The sequence below is a fragment of the Panthera tigris genome, chromosome D1 (assembly GCF_018350195.1).
Source record: "Panthera tigris isolate Pti1 chromosome D1, P.tigris_Pti1_mat1.1, whole genome shotgun sequence".
Classification (NCBI taxonomy): Eukaryota; Metazoa; Chordata; class Mammalia; order Carnivora; family Felidae; genus Panthera; species Panthera tigris.
In genome coordinates, this window is record NC_056669.1 from 103,091,784 (window position 1) to 103,115,770 (window position 23,987).

The 23,987-nt window shown below is 40.0% G+C and overlaps 2 protein-coding genes and 1 pseudogene across 2 annotated transcripts; 1 reads left to right on the forward strand and 2 right to left on the reverse strand.

Annotated features, from left to right (window-relative positions):
* Positions 1-1,077: 1,077 nt before the first annotated feature.
* Positions 1,078-12,629, reverse strand: LOC102951899 (olfactory receptor 5AN1-like). The gene is made up of 4 exons (XM_007092141.2): positions 12,607-12,629; positions 11,999-12,146; positions 8,589-8,681; positions 1,078-2,029 (listed from the first exon to the last, which is right to left on the reverse strand). Exon 4 carries the CDS (start codon positions 2,014-2,016, stop codon positions 1,078-1,080), a length of 939 nt encoding a protein of 312 aa, XP_007092203.2. The 5' UTR covers positions 2,017-2,029; positions 8,589-8,681; positions 11,999-12,146; positions 12,607-12,629.
* LOC122231510 overlaps positions 6,143-23,987 on the forward strand; it is a 40,692-nt pseudogene continuing 22,847 nt past the window's right edge.
* LOC102951606 (olfactory receptor 5A2) lies at positions 20,628-21,593 on the reverse strand. The gene has a single exon (XM_007092140.1). It carries the CDS (start codon positions 21,591-21,593, stop codon positions 20,628-20,630), a length of 966 nt encoding a protein of 321 aa, XP_007092202.1.

A 23,987-nucleotide genomic window follows, 5' to 3' on the forward strand; every position in this document is an offset into this window, starting at 1 on the left:
AACCATCTACTCCACACATTATATCACCCCATACAACACCATAAATCTCTAGGACATAAAATGTTTAACATAGAAAATAAAAAGAATATATATCAGCTTTCCATATTTGTTCTTACTCTGCAATATTTATAATTCAGTAACTCTATTCCTACAATGAATTTTCACACAAGTCTCCTCACACCAACCATAAACAGATGCTTGAAATATCAGAAATGATTTGAGAGTGTGAAACACTGGCTATGTCACACAAGGGTAAATTTTCCACATTTAATGGGAGAAAGAGGCTTGAGTCCCACAATATAAAAAACTGATATTGGCTATGACATGGATTTTGAACATCATCTTCCATGAGAAACACCCACTCAACACTAGAAGCAAGAAACTGAACCATCAGACTCCTAAGAAATGGTAAGGAAGGGACCACATCCTTCATTCCAATCCTCTTTAGGATTCAAATCACCTTTTCCTTCAGAAGATTATAGCTGGTAGAGACTGGGATGTGACCAAATTTATGGGATGATTAGCTCTGAAAGAGGCCTTAGACAAACAGTAGCTATATCAGACTCTTCCCAGGAGACACAACCAGGCTAATCGTATAGCTTTATTTCTGTTCAAAGGCACATCCTCTCTCTCCGTTTATTCCCACTATGGCAGAAACACACAACAAACATCAACCACCATCATGTCTGCATTACGCCACATCAAAATATTTGGGACACAAGTTCTCCACATTCTTGGGGGCCTCTGTTAGATATCAGTCCTTTACAATCAGAGGTCTGAGACTGAGCAGGGCTCAATCTCCAAAGCAAAAGGAACTAACGAGTTTCTAAACCTTAATATTTTACAAATACTTGCAGATTATTTATAAATGATGATGACATTCCCCATGTATGAAAGTATGAGCCTCCTCGGGACTTGAAGCCATTGTGTTTGTGTGGAATCAAGTCACCGTCAGTCCATTTGGCATATTAATCTGTGTCAAACTAAGCTTTCTTCATACAAAGGCGATATTATAGTCCATTTATTTGCATATTCTTAGGAGTTAAGCTTTCTGATAGGACAAATCTGGACAGAACCTCAGCAGTACCATCTCTTCTTCTGTAAACTCCTCAAGGCATCTTTGATTTCCTTGTTCCTCAGACTGTAAATCAAAGGATTCAACATGGGGATAACCACAGTGTAGAATACTGATGCAAATCTGTCAAAGCTGGAGGAACCGCCAGAGCTGGAACTCAAATAGACAAAGACACTCGAGATATAAAAGAGGGAAACTGCTGTCAGATGAGAAGCACAGGTGTTGAAAGCCTTGGACCTGCCTTTAGCTGAAGTGATCTTCATGACGGAGATGACAATATAACAGTAGGATACCATGATAATGAGAGCATTAACTACCCCAAAGATCATTGTTACTATAGCAAGCAATAGCTGTACAAAGAAAGTGTCAGTGCAGGACAGGACTAACAACTGGGGCATGTCACAGAAGAAGTGGTTGATGACATTAGGCCCACAGAAGTGAAGCTGAAGTATGGCACACAATTGGGATACAGAACCAGAGAGTCCAGCCAGATAGGACCCCAGCACCATCCGAATACAGAGGGTGGGTGACATGACTGATGAATAGAGAAGAGGATTACAAATGGCGGCATATCGATCATAAGCCATGGCTGTCATGAGACAAGACTCACTCAGTCCCATGATTGAAAAAACAAAGTATTGAACGGCGCAACCCACAAAGGTGATAGTCTGCTGCTCTTGGAAAAAGCTGGAGAGCATCTTGGGGGCTGTGGAGGTCACATAGCAGATATCCATGAAGGACAGATTACTGAGGAAGAAGTACATGGGTGTGTGGAGGTGAGAGTCCATCCTTATTAAGATGATGAGGCACAAGTTCCAAGTCAGAGTCATAATGTAGATGAGCAGGAATACAACAAAGAGCACTACTAGGATTCTGGGGAAATCAGAGAATCCCAAAAGGATGAAATAAGTGATCTCTGTAATATTTCCTCCCCCAGTCATTGGCTTGGTGCTTCTAGAATCAGAAAACAGAGAAGAGAATGCACTGCTGAAATCTCATTCAAATTAAAGAGATATTTTTCAAATTTGACTGAAAACTTAACAGAAATTCTGTGGTTACTACAGAGATAAGTCATTGAAAGTTTTTTTTAAGCCTTTGAAAATTCATTATATAAGTGCAGCTTTATAAGAGCATAAGGGTCATCACTGCAGATTAAAACTGAAATAGCCCTTCAGTCCCAGATAGCCATCTAGATAAATTTTTTAAATTTCTTCTTTTACCCTTAAGAAAAGTTATTTTTGATGTTTATAACAATTTTACAAACTTTTATGTAAATTTTTTGATATATCATCTTCTAACTGGCCCAGAAAACTATATCATAACTTGACTTTGATAATATTTTCTCAAGGCATAGCTTAAATGCCCAATAAAGTTATGGAAGAAGTCTCTTGGGAAGTCTTCATACTAAGTACACCAAAGGGAAGCCAGCATAGCTCATTACTGACCCCAACAATTTTCTCAATCTTAGGGTATTTTACTACTTGAAAACAGCATGGTACTGTGGTTAAAGGTTCAGACTTTGGAGTTTTATCTGATACCTTCTCATTTTATGAACTCGCCCCCATAGCTTACACACTAAGACTGATTTGCTCCCAATAAAATGAGAACATCAAGAGCCCCTGGACTATAAGATTACTAGGAGAGTTACAGGAAAATTCATGGGGAGGCCCAGCATACAATGCTGTACAAAGTAACTGTTGAGGGGCGCCTGAGTGGCTCAGTCGGTTAAGTGGCCGACTTCGGCTCAGGTCATGATCTCGCGGTCCGTGAGTTCAAGCCCCGCATCGGGCTCTGTGCTGACAGCTCAGAGCCTGGAGCCTGTTTCAGATTCTGTGTCTCCCTCTCTCTCTGACCCTCCCCCGTTCATGCTCTGTCTCTCTCTGTCTCAAAAATAAATAAACGTTAAAAAAAAATTAAAAAAAAAAGAAATACAATTGATGAAGGAAAAATGGTCACAAACATAAAAAAGACAAATGTAGTAATCCCTTTAACATAAAAGGTATAAATCAAGGGATGGGGCATTCACATTTACTCTGATAAGGGTACAAAATGATTTTATCTCTCTGGAGGAAAAACGTTTTTGCTTTATATAATATCTCTGTCTCTCTGTCTCCCTCTCTCTGTCTCTGTCTCTGTCTCTGTCTCTCTCTCTCTCTCACACACACACACACACACAACATGTGAGCCAATTACAAATACCAAAAGTAATGACTGGTATGATTTTGATTCCTCTTTTAAACATCCTTGTATTTGATAAATTTTCAACAACCCCTATAAGAAACAACTTATTAAGATACATACATCCTTAATCGTACAGAGTCTCAGACTGCACTCTCCCTGTTTACAGAGTCTTAATGGAATTTAAACACTCTCCTTTCTCCTTTCTCCCTTCTTTTTTTGTTCAGACCCTTGAGGCTGTTTCCACTTTTCCTTTTTCCTTTTTTCTCTCCAGCTGCTTTGCGGGGGGGGGGGGGGGAGTGCTTTTCCCGTACTCACGCCCCCCCCCACCCCATCATCTCTCTGCAAGCAAAAACCACTCCCTGCCCTCTGCGGCTTCTCTCTTCCCCAGTTCACCTCTTCGCGCTGCATACCTGCCGAGTTCTGTGGTTCAGGTTGTGCAGATTGTTGTGCTAATCCTCAAATCAGTTTTCTAGGTGTGCAAGATACTTTCGTGTTGCTCTGGCCACAATTCAGGGGCAAGAGACGCAAAAAAAACTTCCATGCTATTCTACCATCTTGGCCCCTCCTCCTCAGTTGCCTCATCTCTAAAGGGGGCTAATGATACTACCTCATAGGATTGCTGCAAGGACTGAATGACATAAAGGGCTTCAAACAGTAGAGGCTCAATAAATGTTAGCAAGTATCATCCCCATTATCACTCCTCTCTGTGAAAGAAAAATAAGGCAGAATGAATACTGAAAGGTCAAGGAGCTCTTCACATAATTATTTTCTAAATTAGATGGCCTCTGTGCCTAGACTCAAGAATACTGTTAATGACTATAGTTATTTCTATCTCATATTGTTCTGTTATCTGCCAGTCAGCTGTAAGCTCCTGATGCCACTTTTTGTGTTCTACCACCACCAACTACTCTTGAGCTGACAACACTATGCACAGTGCATAGTCCAATGGAGATGTTCCACTATTTAGTGATAAGCATCTTGTATACTAATGTTTGCATAACTGAGTAAATATATGTTGAACAAATGGTTCTTTCCCCCACTTCTGGATGTAAATCTAAAATTGTCTTATTACATTTCAAATATGTTTTTAGGAACTTGGAAATCTTTCTGTTTACTCTTAAAGTGTTGCCAATATACGTTCTCCATTATTTTATCCAAGATGAGTCAGAGTCAATGAATATATTTTGCAAGTATGAACTCCTGTGTAAAACATACCCCAATACACCAACACAATCTATCAATTCTGTGAAAATTAAGTCAAGCTTCTAATTAATCACTTGCAATAATTTTATTTTCTTATTACATTCTGGTAACAAGAGGCAGGCAGAGCTAAAAGTATTTTATTTAACTCATCATTCTCCAAATAAAGGTGAAGAACTGTGGATTGTTTACTAATTCATGTTAAAATTGATCCTGAAAACTTATCTTGCTAAAATTTGGTAAGATAGAGGAAGAGGGAAAAATTCTGAATATATTCACTCTCTTTAATTAGTTTTTTGCATGTGTTCAGAATATCCCAGACACTTTGAAGAAAAGGTGACTGACATAAATATTGGTTGGAGATAGGGTTATAGCTAATCAACACATTTTCCAATATGATCTACTAAGGACATGGCCACTCTGTAAGGCTGTCCAGGGTACAAAGTCAGGTAAAAACCAAGATGTTGCTGAATGAAGAAGAAAAATATAAGTTAAAAAAAAAAGGTCGGGGCGCCTGGGTGGCTCAGTCACCTAATTAAGCGCCCGACTTCAGCTCAGGTCATGATCTCACAGTTTTGGGGTTCAGGTGCCTCACTGGGCTCTCTGCTGACAGCTCGGAGCCTGGAGCCTGCTTCAGATTCTGTCTCCCTCTCTCTCTGCCCCTCCCCCACTCATGCTCTGTCTTTCTCTCAAAAATAAATAAACATTGAGAAAAATTTTAATTAAAAAAAATTAAAAGAGACAGTAAGACCAACAATAACCATGGTACATGGGCGGCTCAGTGGGTTAAGCATCCAACTCTTGATATCGGTTCAGGTAATGATCTCATGGTTTGTGAGATAGAGCCCCACATTGGGATCCATGATGAATGTGGAGCCTGCTTGGGATTCTCTCTCCCCCTCTCTCTCTGTCCCTCCCAAGCTCTCACACACACACATGCTCTCTCTCAAACAAACGAACAAAAACAACTACCTATGCTTGGGAGTGAAGCATCTCTGATATCTGTGTTACCCTAACACTAGTGCCTCCAGACCCCCAGGGTCTCCAAAGATGACCATGGAGAGGTATATGAAGTATTTCAAAAGGCCAATGGAATTCTACTTGAATACTCTGTCATACCAGTATTTGCCTGAGAGTCAATAAACTGTTAATTTTAGCTCAGTGTGAAATTATTGACTTCTAAAATTTGCTAGGCTTCATAAACATTGTCTTATTAGGCTCTAAGTAATCCCATTATCCCCCACTTTACAGGTGAAAAAAAGAAGGTAACAGAGCTTAAGACCATATCGTTAAGAAATTGCAGAACTGGAACTCAACATTCATCCCTACCCCAGAATAATCCCTGATATTTTAGAGTAGAGATTAATCTTTTCAAGGAAGGTCAGAGACATTCTATAGGTGAAAGAGAACCCAAGGAAGAGCCCACCGTGGAGAGTGTGGGAGTGAAGGAGGGAGAGGGAAGAGGTGAAGAATGGGAGAGACTGAGGACCATAAACCTTGCTCCACGCAGGTCCTACTGGAAGAATCACATGGCTATTAAGACAGAAAAAAATCCACCGTTCTCACTAAATCTTGCCCTCTCACCTTGACCCAGATTTCCCAAGAAGACAGAGCTCTTGCCAAAGGTTAAAACTGCTTATTTCTTTTCCAAAGGAATTTTCCAGCTGGGCCCTATCACTCTCCAAGATGGGAGCCTTAGGCTATGAAATTGGCTGTCCACTCAGAGCAAGAGAGATGCCCACAACTGGAGATCCTATAAAATGTGTTATTAAGAGCAAAGGTAACAGGAGAAGGCAATTAGACGGAGAAAACCCCCAGATACCTGCTCTCTGGAGTCATGATTGTCACGGAGTTTTTGTCCCTGCTAATTTCATGCTTCTCTTTGCCATGTCCCTTCTGGATCCATTCCCCGCATCCCCATAGTCCAATCATGTTCTCATGATTGTAGCTTTTCTTTTAACGAACTTGGAGTCATTTGAGTTGGAAAGAACCTAGGGACCATCTACTACAATACCTCAATTACCAGGTGAGGAACCTGAGGCCAAGGAGCTAAAAGATTTGCTCAAGATGACCAAGCTAACTGGTAAAATATCTTAATTAAAATAAATTAGATACATGAACATTTCCCTCTGTACAAAGCACTTTCATTTTAGATATTTACAAACATACATTTTCTCAAATGACCAGACTCTCACAGCAGTCCTGTGAGGCAGACATGCCATTATTCCCTACGCATAATGAGGAAACTGAGAAAATAAGGAAAACAACAAAACTAATTCATGACAGAGTCACGACTTATCATGGTTACAACCTGGGACATGGGTATCAACCAATTTGATGACTTGATGACTGTGTGATCTTGAACAAATTAACCTCTCCAAGCCCCAGGATTATCATAAAATGGGGCTGATAGTAGTAGCTACTTCATAGAGTACGTCTACATTGAGAGAATCAAGTTAGATAATGCATACAAAGCAGTTACCAGGGGGTGTAGTACAAACAGAACTTCTATTAACAGTAGGTGTGATTTGTGTGTTCTGATTTGGAGTTCTTTCCAACGTGTTCTGCTGCATTACTAATCCTTCACTAAAAATATCTACTTAAGATCATTCCCATAAACATTTTTCTTGTTTGTTTCTAGGTTTAAAAAAAAACTTTTTTTTCAATGTTTATTTGAGACACAGAGAGAGAGAGAGAGAGAGACAGAATGTGAGTGGGGGAGGGGCAGAGAGTGAAAGGGAGACACAGAATCCAAAGCAGGCTCCAGGCTCTAAGCTGTCAGCACAGAACCCGACACTCACAAACTGTGAGACCATGACCTGAGCCGAAGTTGGACGCTTAACCAACTGAACCATCCAGCTAACCCTGTTTCTGGGTTTTTAGAAATGAAACTCATCTACCCTGCCAGTTACTAGGGATGCAGAGATGTTCGAGACAAGATCCCATCCTTAATTTGATCTACTTCAGCTATTCTTACCTGCAGGGAGAAACGGGTGGGTGGGCAATGAGTTAATTATTTAACTCTCACTGATAGTTTAGTAGTTATATATTCTCCCTGATAAGAACTGTAATATCTTAACCCTTTTAAAGACAGAACACCAAAAAGTATAGAATGTGGGCATCATGGCCAAGCAATGGAGGCCATGTTTCTGGTAAGAACAAAAATGTTCCACAAATCACACTTTGTGAGATTCTAATAAATTGTTGCTACACTGGGACGAATGTGGCAGACCTCTATGTGCCCAAGCGTTCTATCTGTAATATCGGCAATATAATTTCTCACCTGCCATTTTCATATGGTTAACAGAAAAACAAGTCAAACCTATGTGATGTAACTATGCAAAATGTAAAGTACTGTATAAATACTAATGTAATATATGTATGAAATGAGTCCATAAATTGTGTGGAAAAAATGTCTTTAAAAAATTCTCTTTAAATTCTCTTGGTTGGACTCTGAGTCTCCATGGTACCCCAGTCTGGTGGCTTTTCTGCCCCTTGGTCAACTTATTGTCCTGGAATCCCTGAGGGGCTCAGATGTCTTGGACTTAGGCACACCACAATAGCCATTTTTTCTGAGGTCTTGCACTGTCTCTGCGAAGCTACCATGGAGCATGCTTCAGGCTTGCCTTTACCCAGAAATTGATGACTTTGACTTCTTTATAGCCTGTGCAAATCTCCCCAACCTTGATTCTATTTTTTTTATTTTTTATTTTTGAGTGAGAGAGAGACAGAGACAGAACACAGGCAGGGGAAGGGCAGAGAGAGAGGGAGACAGAATCTGAATCAGGCTCCAGGCTCTGAGCTGTTAGTACAGAGCCTGAAACGGGGCTTGAACTCGTGAACCGCAAGATCATGACCTGAGCTGGAGTCGGACACTTAACCGACTGAGCCACCCAGGCGTCCCCCTCGATTCTATATTTTAAGTATAATTAACATACTGTGTTATATTAGTTTCCAGTGTACAATATAATGAATGGTCCAGCCAGAAATCAAAGAGGAAATCAAAAGAGACAGGGGACAAATGAAAATGAAAACACAATGGTCTAAAATCTTTGGGGTGCAGGAAAAGCTATTCTAAGAGGGAATATTATATGAATGCAGGACTACCTCAAGAAGAAAGAAAAATCCCCACCTTGATTTTAAGTGTGCACCTTCTTTCTTCCATTTCTTTCTCCCATCTCTTTCACAATTCACTTCACATGAAGGTCCCAGGGATAAGCTGTTTCTAAACTTTCAATGAATATTTTTTAATATATTGACTCTGAAGCATTTCTAACATCTGACTGTAATAGGAAGCCTCCAAGATGGTCCCCAGTGACCCTAGCCTTCTGTTATTCATGGATTTGTGAGGACCACTCCTATATTTAATAGGGCTAATTCATGTAACCAAGAATGTATTAGCCTCCTGCCATCAGCCAGCACAAACCTGCCAGCCTATTTGGGAAGTGGGTCCTCCAGCCTCAATCTACCTTCAGACGACCACAGCCCTGACCCGCTACTTACTGGAGTACAACCGTATGAGAGACCCTGAGCCAGAACACACAGCCAAATCACCCCTGAATTCCTGATCCAAGGAAACTTTCTAATAAATATCTACTTATGTTTGAAGTCTCAAGGTTTTATAGTAATTTCTTGTGCAAGAAGAGTAATTACCTATAAATGAAGGCCATTCATACTGAAAAGAAGTCACATTTTTGTGATCTTGGTATACCTTATAAAATTATTTCAGAATCAAGATCTTTCATTTTTTTCAAGTGTATTTCTTTTGAGAGACAGAGAGAGAGAGAGCAAGGAAGGGGCAGAGGCAGAGGGAGAGAGAGAATCCCAAACAGGCTCCACTCAACAGCATGAAGCCTGATGTAGAGCTCAAACTCACAAGTCCCCAGATCATGACCTCAGCTGAAATCAAGAGTTGGACATTTAACCGACTGAAGCACCCAGGCACCCCAGGAATCTTTCATTTTTAGCAACAGACAAAAAGAACTGAAACTGGGCATAACAATAAAGTGAATCTGTTAACTCATAAAACTGAAGTAGTCAGAGAAAATTTGATGACCCAGTGGCTCTAACAATATTACAAATGGCCAGTTTCTTCTCTTCTGTTTAATATGCCTAATGTTGTAATTGTTCTATCCTATGGATAATTTCCGTTATACAGAAAAGTTGTGTAAGTTCTAGATCTCCCAGTCTCGCTTCATATCATCCAAAAGAAGACAGGGTGTCTTCTAGCAGCTTCCACAAAAGATAAAAATGTTTTCTCTCCCAAAAGCCCCAACAAGCATCTCTTTGCATCTTTCAAAGCATCAGAGATAGCTTTGATCAGGTTTTATCTCTCACTTCTACCCCAAGCTATTTGCAATGGCTATTGATTATTTTCTGATTGGCTTAAACCTACATATAAATGTATAATTAATATACTTAATTATACATAATTAATATACCAATAAAAATATATTAATATACTATTATATGTGTATATAATGTATGTTATTACATATATTCCTCCTGTATATTAAAGATACTCCTCAGAGAATGATTATGAATGCTAGACAGCAATAAGTTGGTAAATAAATAAATCACGAATTTTTGTAATTTTAATTCTCAATGTAAAAAAAAAATACTAAGTATATACAGTTTTTAAAGTCAAGTAGTTTTAACAGACTTGTAATGGAAAATTTTTTGGTTCCATCCCATTCTCACTCCTTATATGGCAGTATAAGGATGCAGTATCTTCTTTAAAACACATGAAACTACTTTAATCTGAGTGTACTAATTTTGGAGTTTTATTTTTTACACAGTCTTACACTCCATTCATTGCCTTTTTACCATCTGAGGTGTTTTTTTCTGTCCTTCCACATTGCAGAGAAAGGCACTAAAAAAGCAAGAGTTGAGGTTTGGTGTTTATGGCCAGAGACTGTCCTTTGTTGGGCTTCCTGCAAGGCATTCTGGGGAGCACTTCTCAATTGCTCTGATAAACTCTGCTGTAATCATGGGCAGGTTTTTCTCTACACAGGAATTCTCCAGTTTCCTGCCCAGGAGATATCAACCTAGCTAGGAGTATTCTGAGAGTTGAACAAGTGAATGGAGTAGGTGTGCAGTGGAGAAAGAATCTCCCTTTTCGCTATGTACATATTATATTCATCCCTCTATTTTTATCATTCCCCCATAGATATAAGTGATGGCCCTGAGCCCACACTTCTTGGTTCAATATCCCAGAGAAATAATCTCCAATATTCTACTAGAGGGAGTGAGGAATGATGGGGGAAGGTGCAGTTTCCTATGGGCTAGAGAACAGGATGGGTTGGTCTAGGAGTCTAGACACTCTTAAAAGATTTTCAATAAAATCTCCAGTTTTAAGTCCCACCCACTGTGCAGGTACTTGGTGCCTACAATTCCTGATCCTTTTGAGGGCTGTGCAATGGGAATCAACTTGCTGCTTCTTGGCTTTTCCACCCCACCTACCCAGGACCCATAGCTTCCTGATTTCTTGAATCTAAGTTGGTTACTCCTCATAGATCTGCTTTCCAGCTTCCAACTTCCGTGGTCATTTCTCCTGGTATCCATATCTTCGTGATTTTATGGGGGAAAAAAAAAACCCTCCTATTGTCATTTACGCAGGCTCTAGGAAGGAGTAAAGGCAAACGCATGGATTCGGCTCATTATGTTTAGCCACATATCACAACTGTATTTTCAAATTGCTTAAGCCATTTTATATCTTCAGTAGAAATAAGTGACTATATGCCATTGTTTACTGTATTTCGCCAGCATTCAGTTAATGTAAATAAAAAATTATTTTAATTTTTTTAACTGATATTTCATTAGGTAAAAAAAATTGTTTTAATTTCCCTTTATTATCTTTGAAATGAAATTTTGTCTTTGTATTTTTATATATTTTAACCATATTCCTTTTCATCCTAATTTGTCTTCAGCACCTCTACTTGTAAAAATGTAATTAGCTTATACTATTATTTTATTAATGTCTATAGCCTACTGTTACAACCACACTTTTTAATACTAAGGACTTATATCTGAGTAACAAATATATATACATATATATGTGTGTAAAGATCTGATAAAAATCACATTTTTCTTTCATTCCAAAACTATAATTAGGACATAATTTTAAAAATTAAATTTCAAGGGGCACTCAGGTGGCTCAGTTGGTTAACTCTGCTTGGGATTCTCTCTCTCCCTCTCTCCCTGCCCTCCCCCACTGATGCTAGCTCTCAAAATAAATAAATTCTTAAAAAATTAAATTTCAACATATCAGAGTTGACTGAAAAAATGAGAAATTCATATGTAGAATCCCATACGTAGAATCTAAAATAAACAATGTCACTACATTTTAACTGATCTGTAAAACAAGACCTACTGAACCACAATTTTTACTAATTTCACCACAAAAGACCAATTCCCTTTAAAACAAAAAAGTAAATATATGTTGTTACAACGTAAGAGAGCCTAAAAATTAAACAGTCGTGATAACCATATTTCCCTCAAAAGCACTCTACCAAGAACTCTTATTTTTTGTTAAATACTTACAGTGCTGAATAGTAACTTGGACTTAACCAAAATACCGGCACAACTGAAGAAGCAGCAAAGGAACAGGGCTCAGTCTGTGAGGATGACACTTCCAGGCACGAACCGCACCGCACGGCTGGGCGGTCTACACTGGCTGAGCTGTCTACACCTGCCAGGAGAAGGGCACAGCGGCCTCAGGCGATAGGACCAAACGTACGAAAGGAGCCGGGATGCCTTCCAGGTCTGCAGCTGCAGCCGCAACTCTCCGCAGCCCAGCCATGGCCCATGGTCACCCCTGACGGCTTCGTGTACAAGCGTGAGGCAATCCCGGGTGACCCTTCACTCCAGAGGAGGAGATTTCCCCCCCCCCCCCCCCCCCCGGCCGAGGAAGGCGCTCGAGAAGCAGCTGGGGGCTCGACGTGAGGGCCAGGAGGAGCTGCGCAGCCACAGACCAGAATCAGGTGCGGCCTTCCTCTAGAAGGAACCCTTCACGCCCAAGGCTGCCCCGGGGAATGGCCCAGAGGATGCCTGACAAGAGCCCAGTGCCGGCCTCGCAGACAAGGACAAAGCGCTGCCTGGATTCCGTGGCAAATCCCACAGGCTAAGGCCACCGACCCGGAGAAGCCTACACGCGCGCCTCGATCCTGCCCCATGTCCGGGAAGCCAGTGCGCATGTCAGACCTGACGCGCATGCGCTTCATGCCATTCGACGCCCTGTGGACTGCGTGGGGTTCATCACGCAGCGCAGTGAGCGCTGAGGGTGCCCTGGGACCCGCGACAGCCGGAGCGTCCGCACGCCTCGTGCAGTGTTCAGGTCCTCTGGGGCCAGGGTCACCCTCGAGAGCCTGCAGAAGCTGACTCGGAAGGACAGGGTGGACTTGTGAACTGGGAGAAGCGACGTCATGGTGGTGCAGCGGAGCGGCCTGGACTTGGCGGGCTCCGGAGTGATGGCGGAGGCCAAGAAGTCGAGGTCCATCATGCCCGCCCGGCTCGCGGGAGAGCTCATCAGCACTGGCACGCGACTGGCCTCGTGGCGCCCCACTTCGTTGGCTGCGCTGGAGCCCGAGACTGTGGCAGGTGAGGAGGCCAGCCACTCCCCGGGTACACCTTCTGCAATAGCTTGAGTTCAAAGGTGTGGGCTGCGAATAATTAATGCGGCTTAACCTTAAGAATAAAGTCTGCACTGAACGCAAATGCACAGTTAAAACTGGGTAAGAGTGGCCAGAAGCCAAAGCCTGAGCTGTGACCATAGGAGGGCGCCACTTTAAGGAGCTAAGTAGAAATCCCCTCCCATCCTTTTGAGGTAAGGCAAATTTGAAGTCCCTGAGAAGTCTAGGAATGCCTCTCCCAAATTAAAATGTGATAAGACTCCCAAAGGCAATAAAATGCAGTGGGGCTGGGAAAGAAAGAACCAAAATATTAAGATTTGTACAAAATACTAAGGTTAATTCTTTAGGCAAATATTAAGTGCATACAATGTGCCAGGCATTGTTCACATACCGGAATACTGAGGGTCCTTTTAAGATAAATGATAGATGCCAAGATCGCAGGGTGTGGAAGGAGGGCAATCTTCCCCTGCCTCTTTGAAACCCAAACAGGTAGATAAGGTCACAGAAAGATTGACTGAATTGAGATCCCTCCCTGTACAATGAACCCCTCTAACAACTCCTACAAGTGAAAGTTTACCCTATGAGGGTGGAGAAATGTCAAACTCATTTTTAAGGGCACATACTGAAAATATGTAAATGGCTAAGAGCTACATGAAAGGATGCTCAACATCACTAATCATCAGGGAAATGCAGATTAATACCACAATGAGATACCACCTCCCACCTATTAGAATGGCCATAATCAAGAAGGCAAGAGAGGGGTGCGTGGTGGCTTAGTCGGTTAAGCATCTGACTTCTGCTCAGGCCATGATCTCACAGTCCGTGAATTTGAGTCCTTCATCGGCCTCTGTGCTGGCAGCTCAGAGCCTGGAGCCTGCTTCGGATTCTGTGTCTTCCACTCTCTCTGCCCGCCCCCCTCCCCCCCGACTCATGCTCTGTCTCTCTCACTCTCAAAAATGAATAAATGTTAAAAAAAAATTTTAATAAAAAATTTTTAAAAAAGAAGGCAAGAGATAACCAGTGTAGGTGAGGATGTGGAAAAAAGGGAACCTTTCTATACCTTTGGTAGGAATATAAATTGGTGTAGCCACTGTGGAAAACAGTGTGGAGGTTCCTCAGAAAATTAAAAATAGAAATACCATACAATCCAGTGATCCCACTACTGGGTATACACCCAAAGGAAATGAAAACAGGATATCAAAGAGATACCTGCACTCTCATGTTTATTGTGGCATTATTCACAGTAGCCAAGATACGGTAATAACCTGAATACCCATCGATGGATGAATAGATAAAATGTGATATATGTGATACACACACACTCACACACACACTAGAATATTATTTAGCCATGAGTAAGAAGGAAACTGCCATGTGAGACAAAATGGATGGCCCCTGAGGACATTATACTAAGTGACGTTAGTCAGACAGAAAGACAAATACTATGTGATGGCACTTTACAGGTGGAATCTAAAAAAAGCCAAACTAATAAACAGAGAGTAAAAAGATGGTTGCTGGGGGGAATAAGATGTTTTTTAAGGGTACAAACTTGCAACTAATAGTAAATAAATCTTAGAGAGCTAATGCAAAGTATAGTGATTGTAAGCAACAATAATGCATTATATTCATCAAACTTAATAAGAGACTGGATCTTAAATTATCCCAATCAGAAGCATCTGGATGGCTCAGTTGGTTGAGCGTGCACCTTTGGCTCAGGTCATAATCTCATGATTCAGACTCTCGTGAGTTTGAGCCCCGCATCAGGCTCTGTGCTGACAGCTCAGAGCCTGGAGCCTGCTTCAGATTCTGTGTCTCCCTGTCTCTCTGCCCCTCCTCCGCTTGCGCTGTGTCTCTCTTTCTGTCTCAAATATAAATAAACATTTTTAAAAAATTATGCCAACCAAAAAGAAGAAATGGTAATTATGTGATATGATAGAGGTGCTAACTCTGCTACAATGGCAACCATATCACAATATGTAAATGCATCAAATCAATATATTGTATACCTTAATGTTATAGGTCAAGTATATTTCAATTAAAAATTTAAAACTAAATTTTAAAAAGGACCGTGCTGGGGCGCCTGGGTGGCTCAGTTGGTTAAGCGTCGACTTCAGCTCAGGTCATGATCTCACACTTCGTGAGTTCTAGCTTCGCATCAGGCTCTGTGCTGTCAGTTCAGAACCTGGAGCCTACTTCGGATTCTGTGTCTCCCTCTCTCTCTGCCCCTCCTCCACTCACACTCTATCTCTATCAAAAAATGAATAAACGTTAAAAAAATTTTTTTAAAAGGACACGAGCTGAGTGCCAAAAGGATAAAAAAGTAATACTGAGTTACACTTAATTGTAATTGTAAAATAAAAGTAAATCAAATGAATAAAGAAAGCTAGCGTCTTCATCAAAGGTGCTCAACTGGCTAACGCAGGAAAATCTCATGCATGGTCTTCTGTTGAAAAACTGCCAGAGATGGCAAGTGTATGAAAAACAATTCCAGAACTTTCAGAGATCTGAAAACCACAGACAGCAAAAGTGTTAAACCTTCTGGTTTGCCTCTGGTAAAAAGGGACTGCAAGAAAAAAGTGGCATTTAGATCTGACAGTGTAGATAATACAGCAAATTGTAAAGAGTATCTGTAACAGGATACATGGAATGAGTAAAGGAAAAATTGGACAGGTAGGTCCCCTGAGGTGCAGGATTTCTCAGAACCCACCTCTTTTTGATAAGTCTCATGGACAACTCCCTGCTGCTGCTCAGCCCCAGATCTTATTTCCAATTGTATCCTAGACTGAGGGTCAAGTTGAAGGGTGAGAGGATCCCTGCAAGACTACTTCCTTAGCTTTGTTATTTGTTAGAAAATGAACTGTGAGTTTCAGTGAATGTCTCATATAGGGACTTCCTCCCTCTGGCCCATGTGCATCAATAATTTTGTTTCTTAAGCATTTCTTAAGATGAAAACCACCCAGCCTTCCTTGGCATAAGAAAGAGATTTTACTAGAACAAGAATATTCCATCAGTATCAATGTGATACTTTACACATGTCAGTTTTTCTACTTATGTCAACATTTAAGTCCATTATGAGTTACTTTAGAAAAGTTTTGAAAGCGAAATGAAGGCTGTTTTCCCATGGAGTCTCCCTGGGTCCAAGATGCTTATTTATAGAGTGTGGTTTCACCAAAATGGGTGGTTTGTCTGTCTTCCATCTGGTCTGGCAACACTGAAGGGAGACACCGCTATATCCATTGATAGAAGTTCCAAGTCATGATTGCAAGAGCCTGCTGGCTATTTCTTTACTTGTAGGAAGGTGGGGAATCTCATCCCTGGCCAGATCCATAAACACTATTGCGCATAGGAAGTCTTAGCCAGCATTAGAAGGGGAAAGGAAAGCATGGGAAGAGTGAGAATGGAATAGAAGCAGCAAAGGTCACATACAAACCGTTGGTTTCTCTTTCTGTTATTTAGGAGATGTTACAGACAAGGAGACCTATCAAGAATTCAAGGAAGGTAGTCATAGGTCAAGGTGATGGGGGGAATGCTGAAACACATGGTATATCTTCATATATGCAAGACATTTAGGTTCTCCCTGATCAACGGTAGGTCAGAAGGATCCAAGTCAGTTATCTGGACGCAGGGAAGTGAATTGCAAGTGTTTCCTTATTTGTGTGGGTGATCACAGAATAGGCAAGCTCTAGGTTTCTCTAGGTTTATGACTAGAAACATAAGACTATTAGTCTTTAGGAAAAAGTTAAAAATCTCACCAGAACCCATTTAATGCATCAGTCACTAATCCCTGAGTATGTAAGGGAGGGAGGCAGAGAGGGACTGTAATCATATATACCTACCAAAAAATTAGGGGAATATAGGTGGTACATGTGGACAATAATCAGGTTTCTGAAAACTCTAAAAATTAAACCACAAAATCAGATCATAGTAAATAATATGGGGGCACCTGGGTGACTCAGTCAGTTAAGTGTCCAACTCTTGATTTTGGCTCAGGTCATGATCTCATGGTTTGTGGGATGGAGACCCAAATCAGGCTCTGGACTGCCAGCATGGAACCTACTTGGGGGTCTCTCTCTCTCTCTCTCTTTCTCTCTCTCTCTCTCCCTCTCTAAAAAATAAACAAATAAACATTTAAAAATAATAATAAAATTCTTTTAAAAATGAATGAATGAATAAATAAATAAATAAATAAATAAATAAATAAATAACCAAGGTATTTAGAGACACAATTTTTCTTACACCAAAGGAAGGAAGATCTATTAATCAATCTATGGACATGTTGATTAGAAGGGAAAATGGTCACCTAGAAGAGAGGAAGATGAATTCTTGGGGAGAGAAAGTGTCAGTGCCCTGGCCCAGCACTTCAGCCTGTCTGGACCCTGTTGTTGGACACGCCAAGTGCTGACACACATTGCCCACCTTCTCTCCAAAAAGACTTTCGCTTATAACTTGTTTTTCCATGTGGTTTCCTCAGCAGGACAGGATTGTGCTGCTCGCACAAGTACAAGCTTGGCAATTTAGTTCTTCCAAAACTAAAAATGGCATCTGGCTTATGCAGTTAGCTATTCTGAGCTTGGTAACTTCAGTCCATCTGGAAGAGGTCTTCAGAGGTTGTGAAGATTAGCAGCACACCCTGAATTCTGGTAATTTTACTAAAGTGAATTCACCTCCGGCCAGCTAGCTGCCCGCCTCCCCAGGACAGCTCTACCTTGTCTTGCTTCGAAGAGCTATGGAATGCCTGATTCTTTCACTGCCAGAAATATTATTTAATGTATGTCTATTTATCTACCCCATAATAAATGCATTGATTTAGGAAGTTTCATTTAACATATGGCTTACTATAAACCCCAGGTTATTTTTGCTTCATTCAAGTCTCATGACCAAACCCCATCTTATGCACTGTATTTAACAATTATTAATGAGCATTACTTTCTGTTTGGTAGTTGGGAAAACTGCAAAAGTACATTATGTCTTATCAATGCAAGGAGAAAATTTCAATTGGCAGCAAACGTGTGTAGCTAAACAAGAGTTATTTTTCTAAAGATCTTACATTCAGAATCTGTGTTCATCAAAAAAATTTATGTATGATAATTAGACCAGTGACAGCTCCATGTAAATCCAAAGCGTGAGGCATATTTTCCTTTGTTTGTTTGTTTGTTTGTTTGTTTTGTTCCAATGACTTCTGGCATTAGGAGAATTTAAGCTTAGCTACCAAAGGTAAATTGAAAGGTAAGAGCTCAGTGAAGTGGGGTACAGATAAGGAAAGGAGGAGGGAAAAATGGCTATAAGGAAAGGCGAGGTGTCCAGGTAACTGATAGAGTTGGCTTAATAGTAGCATTTCCATGTATAGCCACTTCTATGAACTTGAATTCTTTCTATTTTTCTAATGACTGCTTCCTCTATGCAAAGTAAGTGGGAGAGATGGGAGGCACAGGCATGCCTTTTTACTGAGACTATTATGTCTCAATTTGAGTAGCTATCCCCAAAGTACCTAATTTGCTTCTTTTTAGCACATTAACCTGAATTTCTCTTGATTTATACAAAATTGACTAGTAATATGAGCTAACATTTATTAAGTATTACCATAAAACCAGGCACTAAGCTAAGCTCTTTTCATGCATATGCTTCACTTAATTGTTGAGTCAATTGCATGAGGTAGATACCATTGTTATCCTCATTTTACAGATGAGAAAAATGGAGCTTGTAAATAACTTGCATAAGGCCACCTACCTACAAAGTGGCAAACATGAGATAAATAATTGCAGGTCTACTGATTTAAGAATGCCTAACAAATACTCTTAACCACTTTCACTCTGGTATCTGCAGACCCACTTTCCAGTGCATTAAAGCCATCACAAATATCACATTTTCTACCAAACTAAGGAAATGTCGTCTATTTCTTTGGCTCAAATGGTGATAAATAAATATTATTATAGAATAATAATAATAATAATCACCCCTTGAGTATTTGCTGCCCACCAGTACTATTCTAGTGCTTGTATATACTGAGTCATGTAATTCTTCACAATAAACCTATGATATATTTACTATTACTATTCCTATTTTACACACAGAAGGAACTAAGGTACACAGAGCCCAAGTACACACAGGTAGGTACTTTACTTATTTATGGCCAACCAAGAGCAGCCACAGCTGAATAAATGTATGCCAGTTGTTTACTGCTGGTTCAAGGACACATAACAAGTTCTGAGACAACATGGAGGAGAAAAATCACTCTCTTCAATTCCTTGGCTAAATTCTCTTCTAGAACTTATCACAAAATTGGTGAAAACATAGAACTTTTCATGCCAAATGAAGGTATGCTCCTCTTCTGTAGGTTCCTAAGAAATGTTCAGTCATTAAAGCCATGATTAGAGATCTCTTTCCTGCCTTAACACATCTAAAGGGTCAGTACTATACCACCATCAGTTACAGGGGATCACAATAGCTGTGATTCTCAAAGAAGAGAGGGTGTCTGCCTTGTGGTGCTCATGTGCCATAAAGGAAGCATGTTAGAACCTCATAAGAGAGAAAGGCAACTGTTTTTAGAAATAGTATCTCTTAGGAGTACTGATGCATAGGGGCACTTGTACCCCAATGTTTATAGCAGCACTCTCAACAATAGCCAAATTATGGAAAGAGCCTAAATGTCCATCAACTGATGAATGGATAAAGAAATTGTGGTTTATATACACAATGGAATACTACGTGACAATGAGAAAAAATGAAATATGGCCTTTTGTAGCAACATGGATGGAACTGGAGAGTGTGATGCTAAGTGAAATAAGCCATACAGAGAAAGACAGATACCATATGGTTTCACTCTTATGTGGATCCTGAGAAACGTAACAGAAACCCATGGGGGAGGGGAAGGAAAAAAAAAAAAAAAAGAGGTTAGAGTGGGAGAGAGCCAAAGCATAAGAGACTGTTAAAAACTGAGAACAAACTGAGGGTTGATGGGGGGTGGGAGGGAGGGCAGGGTGGGTGATGGGTATTGAGGAGGGCACCTTTTGGGATGAGCACTGGGTGTTGTATGGAAACCAATTTGACAGTAAATTTCACATATTAAAAAATAAAAATAAAAAAAAATAAAAAAAAAGAAATGACTCTGCAATCACACAGTCATAATTGCTGTAAACAAAAAAAAACAAAAAACAAAAAAAAAAAAAAGAAAGAAATAGTATCTCTTTCCTCAGGTTACTATGCTATATATTCCTATCTTACTTTAAGAGTCACCATCCTGAATGCAGGACTAACATTTTGTTCAGTACTTTCCTGCTATAGACACAATGTCTTTGTCTTTGTCATGGCGAAGTTTTCTGCTAAACTGAGCATTTATAATATTGGTTTATGCAATGCTGTTCATTCTAGGAACCAATAATGGCCAAACTGTTTTCCAATAACCAATAGGTAAACTAGTTGGGGGAATATTGGAAAGGGGAAAAAATCTGGTCAACACAAATCATTGTGTAAATCAACTAGTCCAAAACCACATGAAAATCTGCATAGTTAATTCAGCTCATGGCTTCTTTGAAAACATTAGCTCAGGGTGAGAAAAACAAAGGCCCATGAGAATGCATGTGATCCTTTTGCACAGCTTTCCTCATGGCATTTTTAATCTCCTTATTCCTAAGACTATAGATGATAGGATTCACCATAGGGATCACCAGAGCATAGAATATGGACACCACCTTGTCCCGGTTTAGGGAGTAGCTAGAACGAGGTCGCATGTACATGAAGAGACCAGAACCATAGAAGAGAGTCACAGCAGTCAGGTGAGAGGCACAGGTGCTGAAGGTTTTGGTCCTGCCTTTAGCTGAGCTGATCTTCAGGACAGCAACAACAATGTAACCATAAGAAATGAGGATCACAAGGACAGAAACCATTCCAACAACAACACCCACAATGAAGTTCACCACCTGGCTGGCAAAGGTATCAGAGCAGGACAGAACCAGAACTGGAGGAAGGTCACAGAAGAAGTGGTCGATCCTGTTGGGCCCACAGAAATCATGCTGAAAGACAGAGTATGTTTCAATCAAAGAACTGAGGAATCCACCCACATAGGCTCCAGCCACCATCTTTAAACAAAGTGTATGGGATATGAGGACTGTGTAGAGCAATGGGTTGCAGATTGCAGCATAGCGGTCATATGCCATGGCTGCCAAAAGAAAGCATTCAGTCAGCCCCATTCCACAGAACACAAAGTACTGCGTGGCACAGCCAACAAAAGAAATGGTTTTCTGCCCTGTGATGATGTCAGAGAGCATCTTCGGAGTTGTGGAGGACACATAGCAGATATCTAGGAAGGATAGGTTACTGAGGAAGAAGTACATGGGCGTGTGCAAGTGGGAGTCCATCCTGATGAGGGCAATGAGGCTCAGGTTCCAGGCTAGGGTCAGGAGGTAAATCCCCAGAAATAACACAAAAAGGAAAATCTTCGTTTGAGGATGGTCTGAAAATCCCAGGAGGATGAATTTTGTCACAATCGTGTTATTCCTTCCTACAACCATAGACCTGCTTCCTGAATAAAGGAAAAAAACAATCCTGTGATCAGTAAGGTTGTGTTTGTTATTATGTAAGTGGATATTTCTTGGAAGATCATATAAACCATTAACACCAACTTAACATCACAGCCACCTGCTAAGCAACCTTCTTGGAGGAAGTCTGCCCATGATAATCTCTTGGCACTATTTAAAATCTGTATGCTATATATTTTGCTGATTAGAAGAGAATCCATCTAATGGAGACTAAACATTTTTATCACTATAATCAGAGTTGTCATCACAGATTAAATCTATCACTATCCTACATTATCAGCTTTTCTAATCCCAAGAAAATGTATTGATAAAAAATTAGGGGTTTACCTTCTAAATTATCCCAGATCTTAATTCAGTATCAAAACACTTTCATAGTTAGTTGGGCTTGACTCTTGTATCCTCAGGATCTCCTGGGCCATCCCTGACTCCCTGAGGACTGTGGAAAAGTGACTTCACCACTCCAGATCCGCATTTTCTCAACTGAAAAATGGGAGGGTTGAGTCAGATGAGTCTCAAGGTTCCTTTGGACTTCAGTTTCTTATGGCCTTTTAGACTTTCTGACTAGAAAATATAAACTCAGGTTAATAATAAAGTTAGGAATTTCTTATATTTTGTATATCTTTAATGTAAGAATCTGGAAAAGCAGCTAAGCACTACAGGCTATTATATTTGACATACTCCATTTTGAGGCAGCAAATCTAACCCATAATAAAAAATAATCCATTCTTCTAAGTAATAAAACCAAGAGAAAAAGTATACATACACATGCTTAGAACTAGAAAATTTTTTCTAATTACCTAATAAGTTTTTATACAGGTCACTGCATAAAATGATCAAAATTTGGATGAACACAATCAACACCATTATGGGATAGAAGGGCCATGAACAATGCCTCCATGGAACATCAAAGCTAACTGAAATTGGATGAGCCATTGTGGTCAAGAGCAAGCAGAAACCAGTATTTTCTGAGCAAGAAAAACTGGAAAGAGTTCATTAGATATTCAAGGACAATATTTAAGGATAAGCATGGAACAGCTTTGATGTCATCAGGCCAGACCAGATTATCATTTTTAAGGCATGAGGGATGCCCGTCTGCATTTTGCATTAAGAAAGACAAACCGGCACTGATCTAAGATCAAAATGAGGAAATATAAATGGGTGTAAAAAAGGCAGAAGTACCCTGGGGAAGACTCAAGGCTAAAATTAAAGTTACTGATATTTTATCATTGTATGAAATTTGACCGCCCATGCATGTTTGCAGCCAATTGCAACTATCTGATGGTGTTTCTTTATCATTCATCATATTAAAAATTGTTCTACATGAAGAGGTAGTCAACATCACTAATCATCAGGGGAATGCACATCAAACCACAATGAGTTATCACCTCACATCTGTCAGGATGCCTGTTATTAAAAAGATGAAAGATAAGTGTTGGTGAGGATACAGAGAAAAGTCTTGTGCACTGTTGGTGGGAATGTAAATTGATGTAGTCATAATGACAAACACTATGGAGGTTCCTCAAAATTTTAAAAAGAAAACTACCGTATGATTCAAAAATCCTTCTTCTGGATATACACCCAAAGAAAATGAAGCCAGTATCTTGAAGAGATAGTTCACTTACGTGTTTATTGCAGCTTTATTCACAATAGTCAACATATGGAAAGAACCTAAATGTCCATTAATAGGTAAATGGGTAAAGAAACTTGAGGTAGATGATTATGATGGTGGTAGTGGTGGTAGTGACGATGATGATGATGATGATGATGATGATGATGATGGTAGATAAATATATAGATGAGAGAGAGAGAGTGGAATATTATTCAGCCATAAGAAAGTTGGAAATCTTGTCATTTGCAGCAACATAGGTGAAACTGGAGGACTTTTTGCTAAGTGAAAAAAGCCAGACACATAAAGATAAATTCTGCATATCATTTGTGGAATCTAAAAAGTCAAACTCCTAAAAGTAGAGGGCAGAATAATGGTTGCAGGCTGGTGTGGTTGAGGGGGGAATGAGAAAATATTGGTCAAAGGGTGCAAAGTTTCAGTTATTCAGGATAAGTTCTGGAGATTTAATGAAGAGCTTGGTGACAATAGTTGACATTACTCTATTGTATATCTGAAGTTTTCTAAGAAGATAGATCTTAAATCTCAAAACACACACACACACAAAGGGTGACTATGTAGAGGTGACAGATAAGTTATTTAGCGTGATTGTGGTGATCTTTTCACAATGTATACATATATATGTGTGTGTATATATGTATACATTGTGTGTATATATATATATAAACAGATGTGTCAATTAAGTTAAAATAAATACATACTACTAGCTTTGTGTTTTCTAAAATTTAAAATCTCCCCACAAT

What these genes read in the sequence shown, in the direction of transcription:
- LOC102951606 (XM_007092140.1), bottom strand. Translation starts at nt 21,593, where the DNA reads ATGGTTGTAGGAAGGAATAACACGATTGTGACAAAATTCATCCTCCTG.
- LOC102951899 (XM_007092141.2), bottom strand. Translation starts at nt 2,016, where the DNA reads ATGACTGGGGGAGGAAATATTACAGAGATCACTTATTTCATCCTTTTG.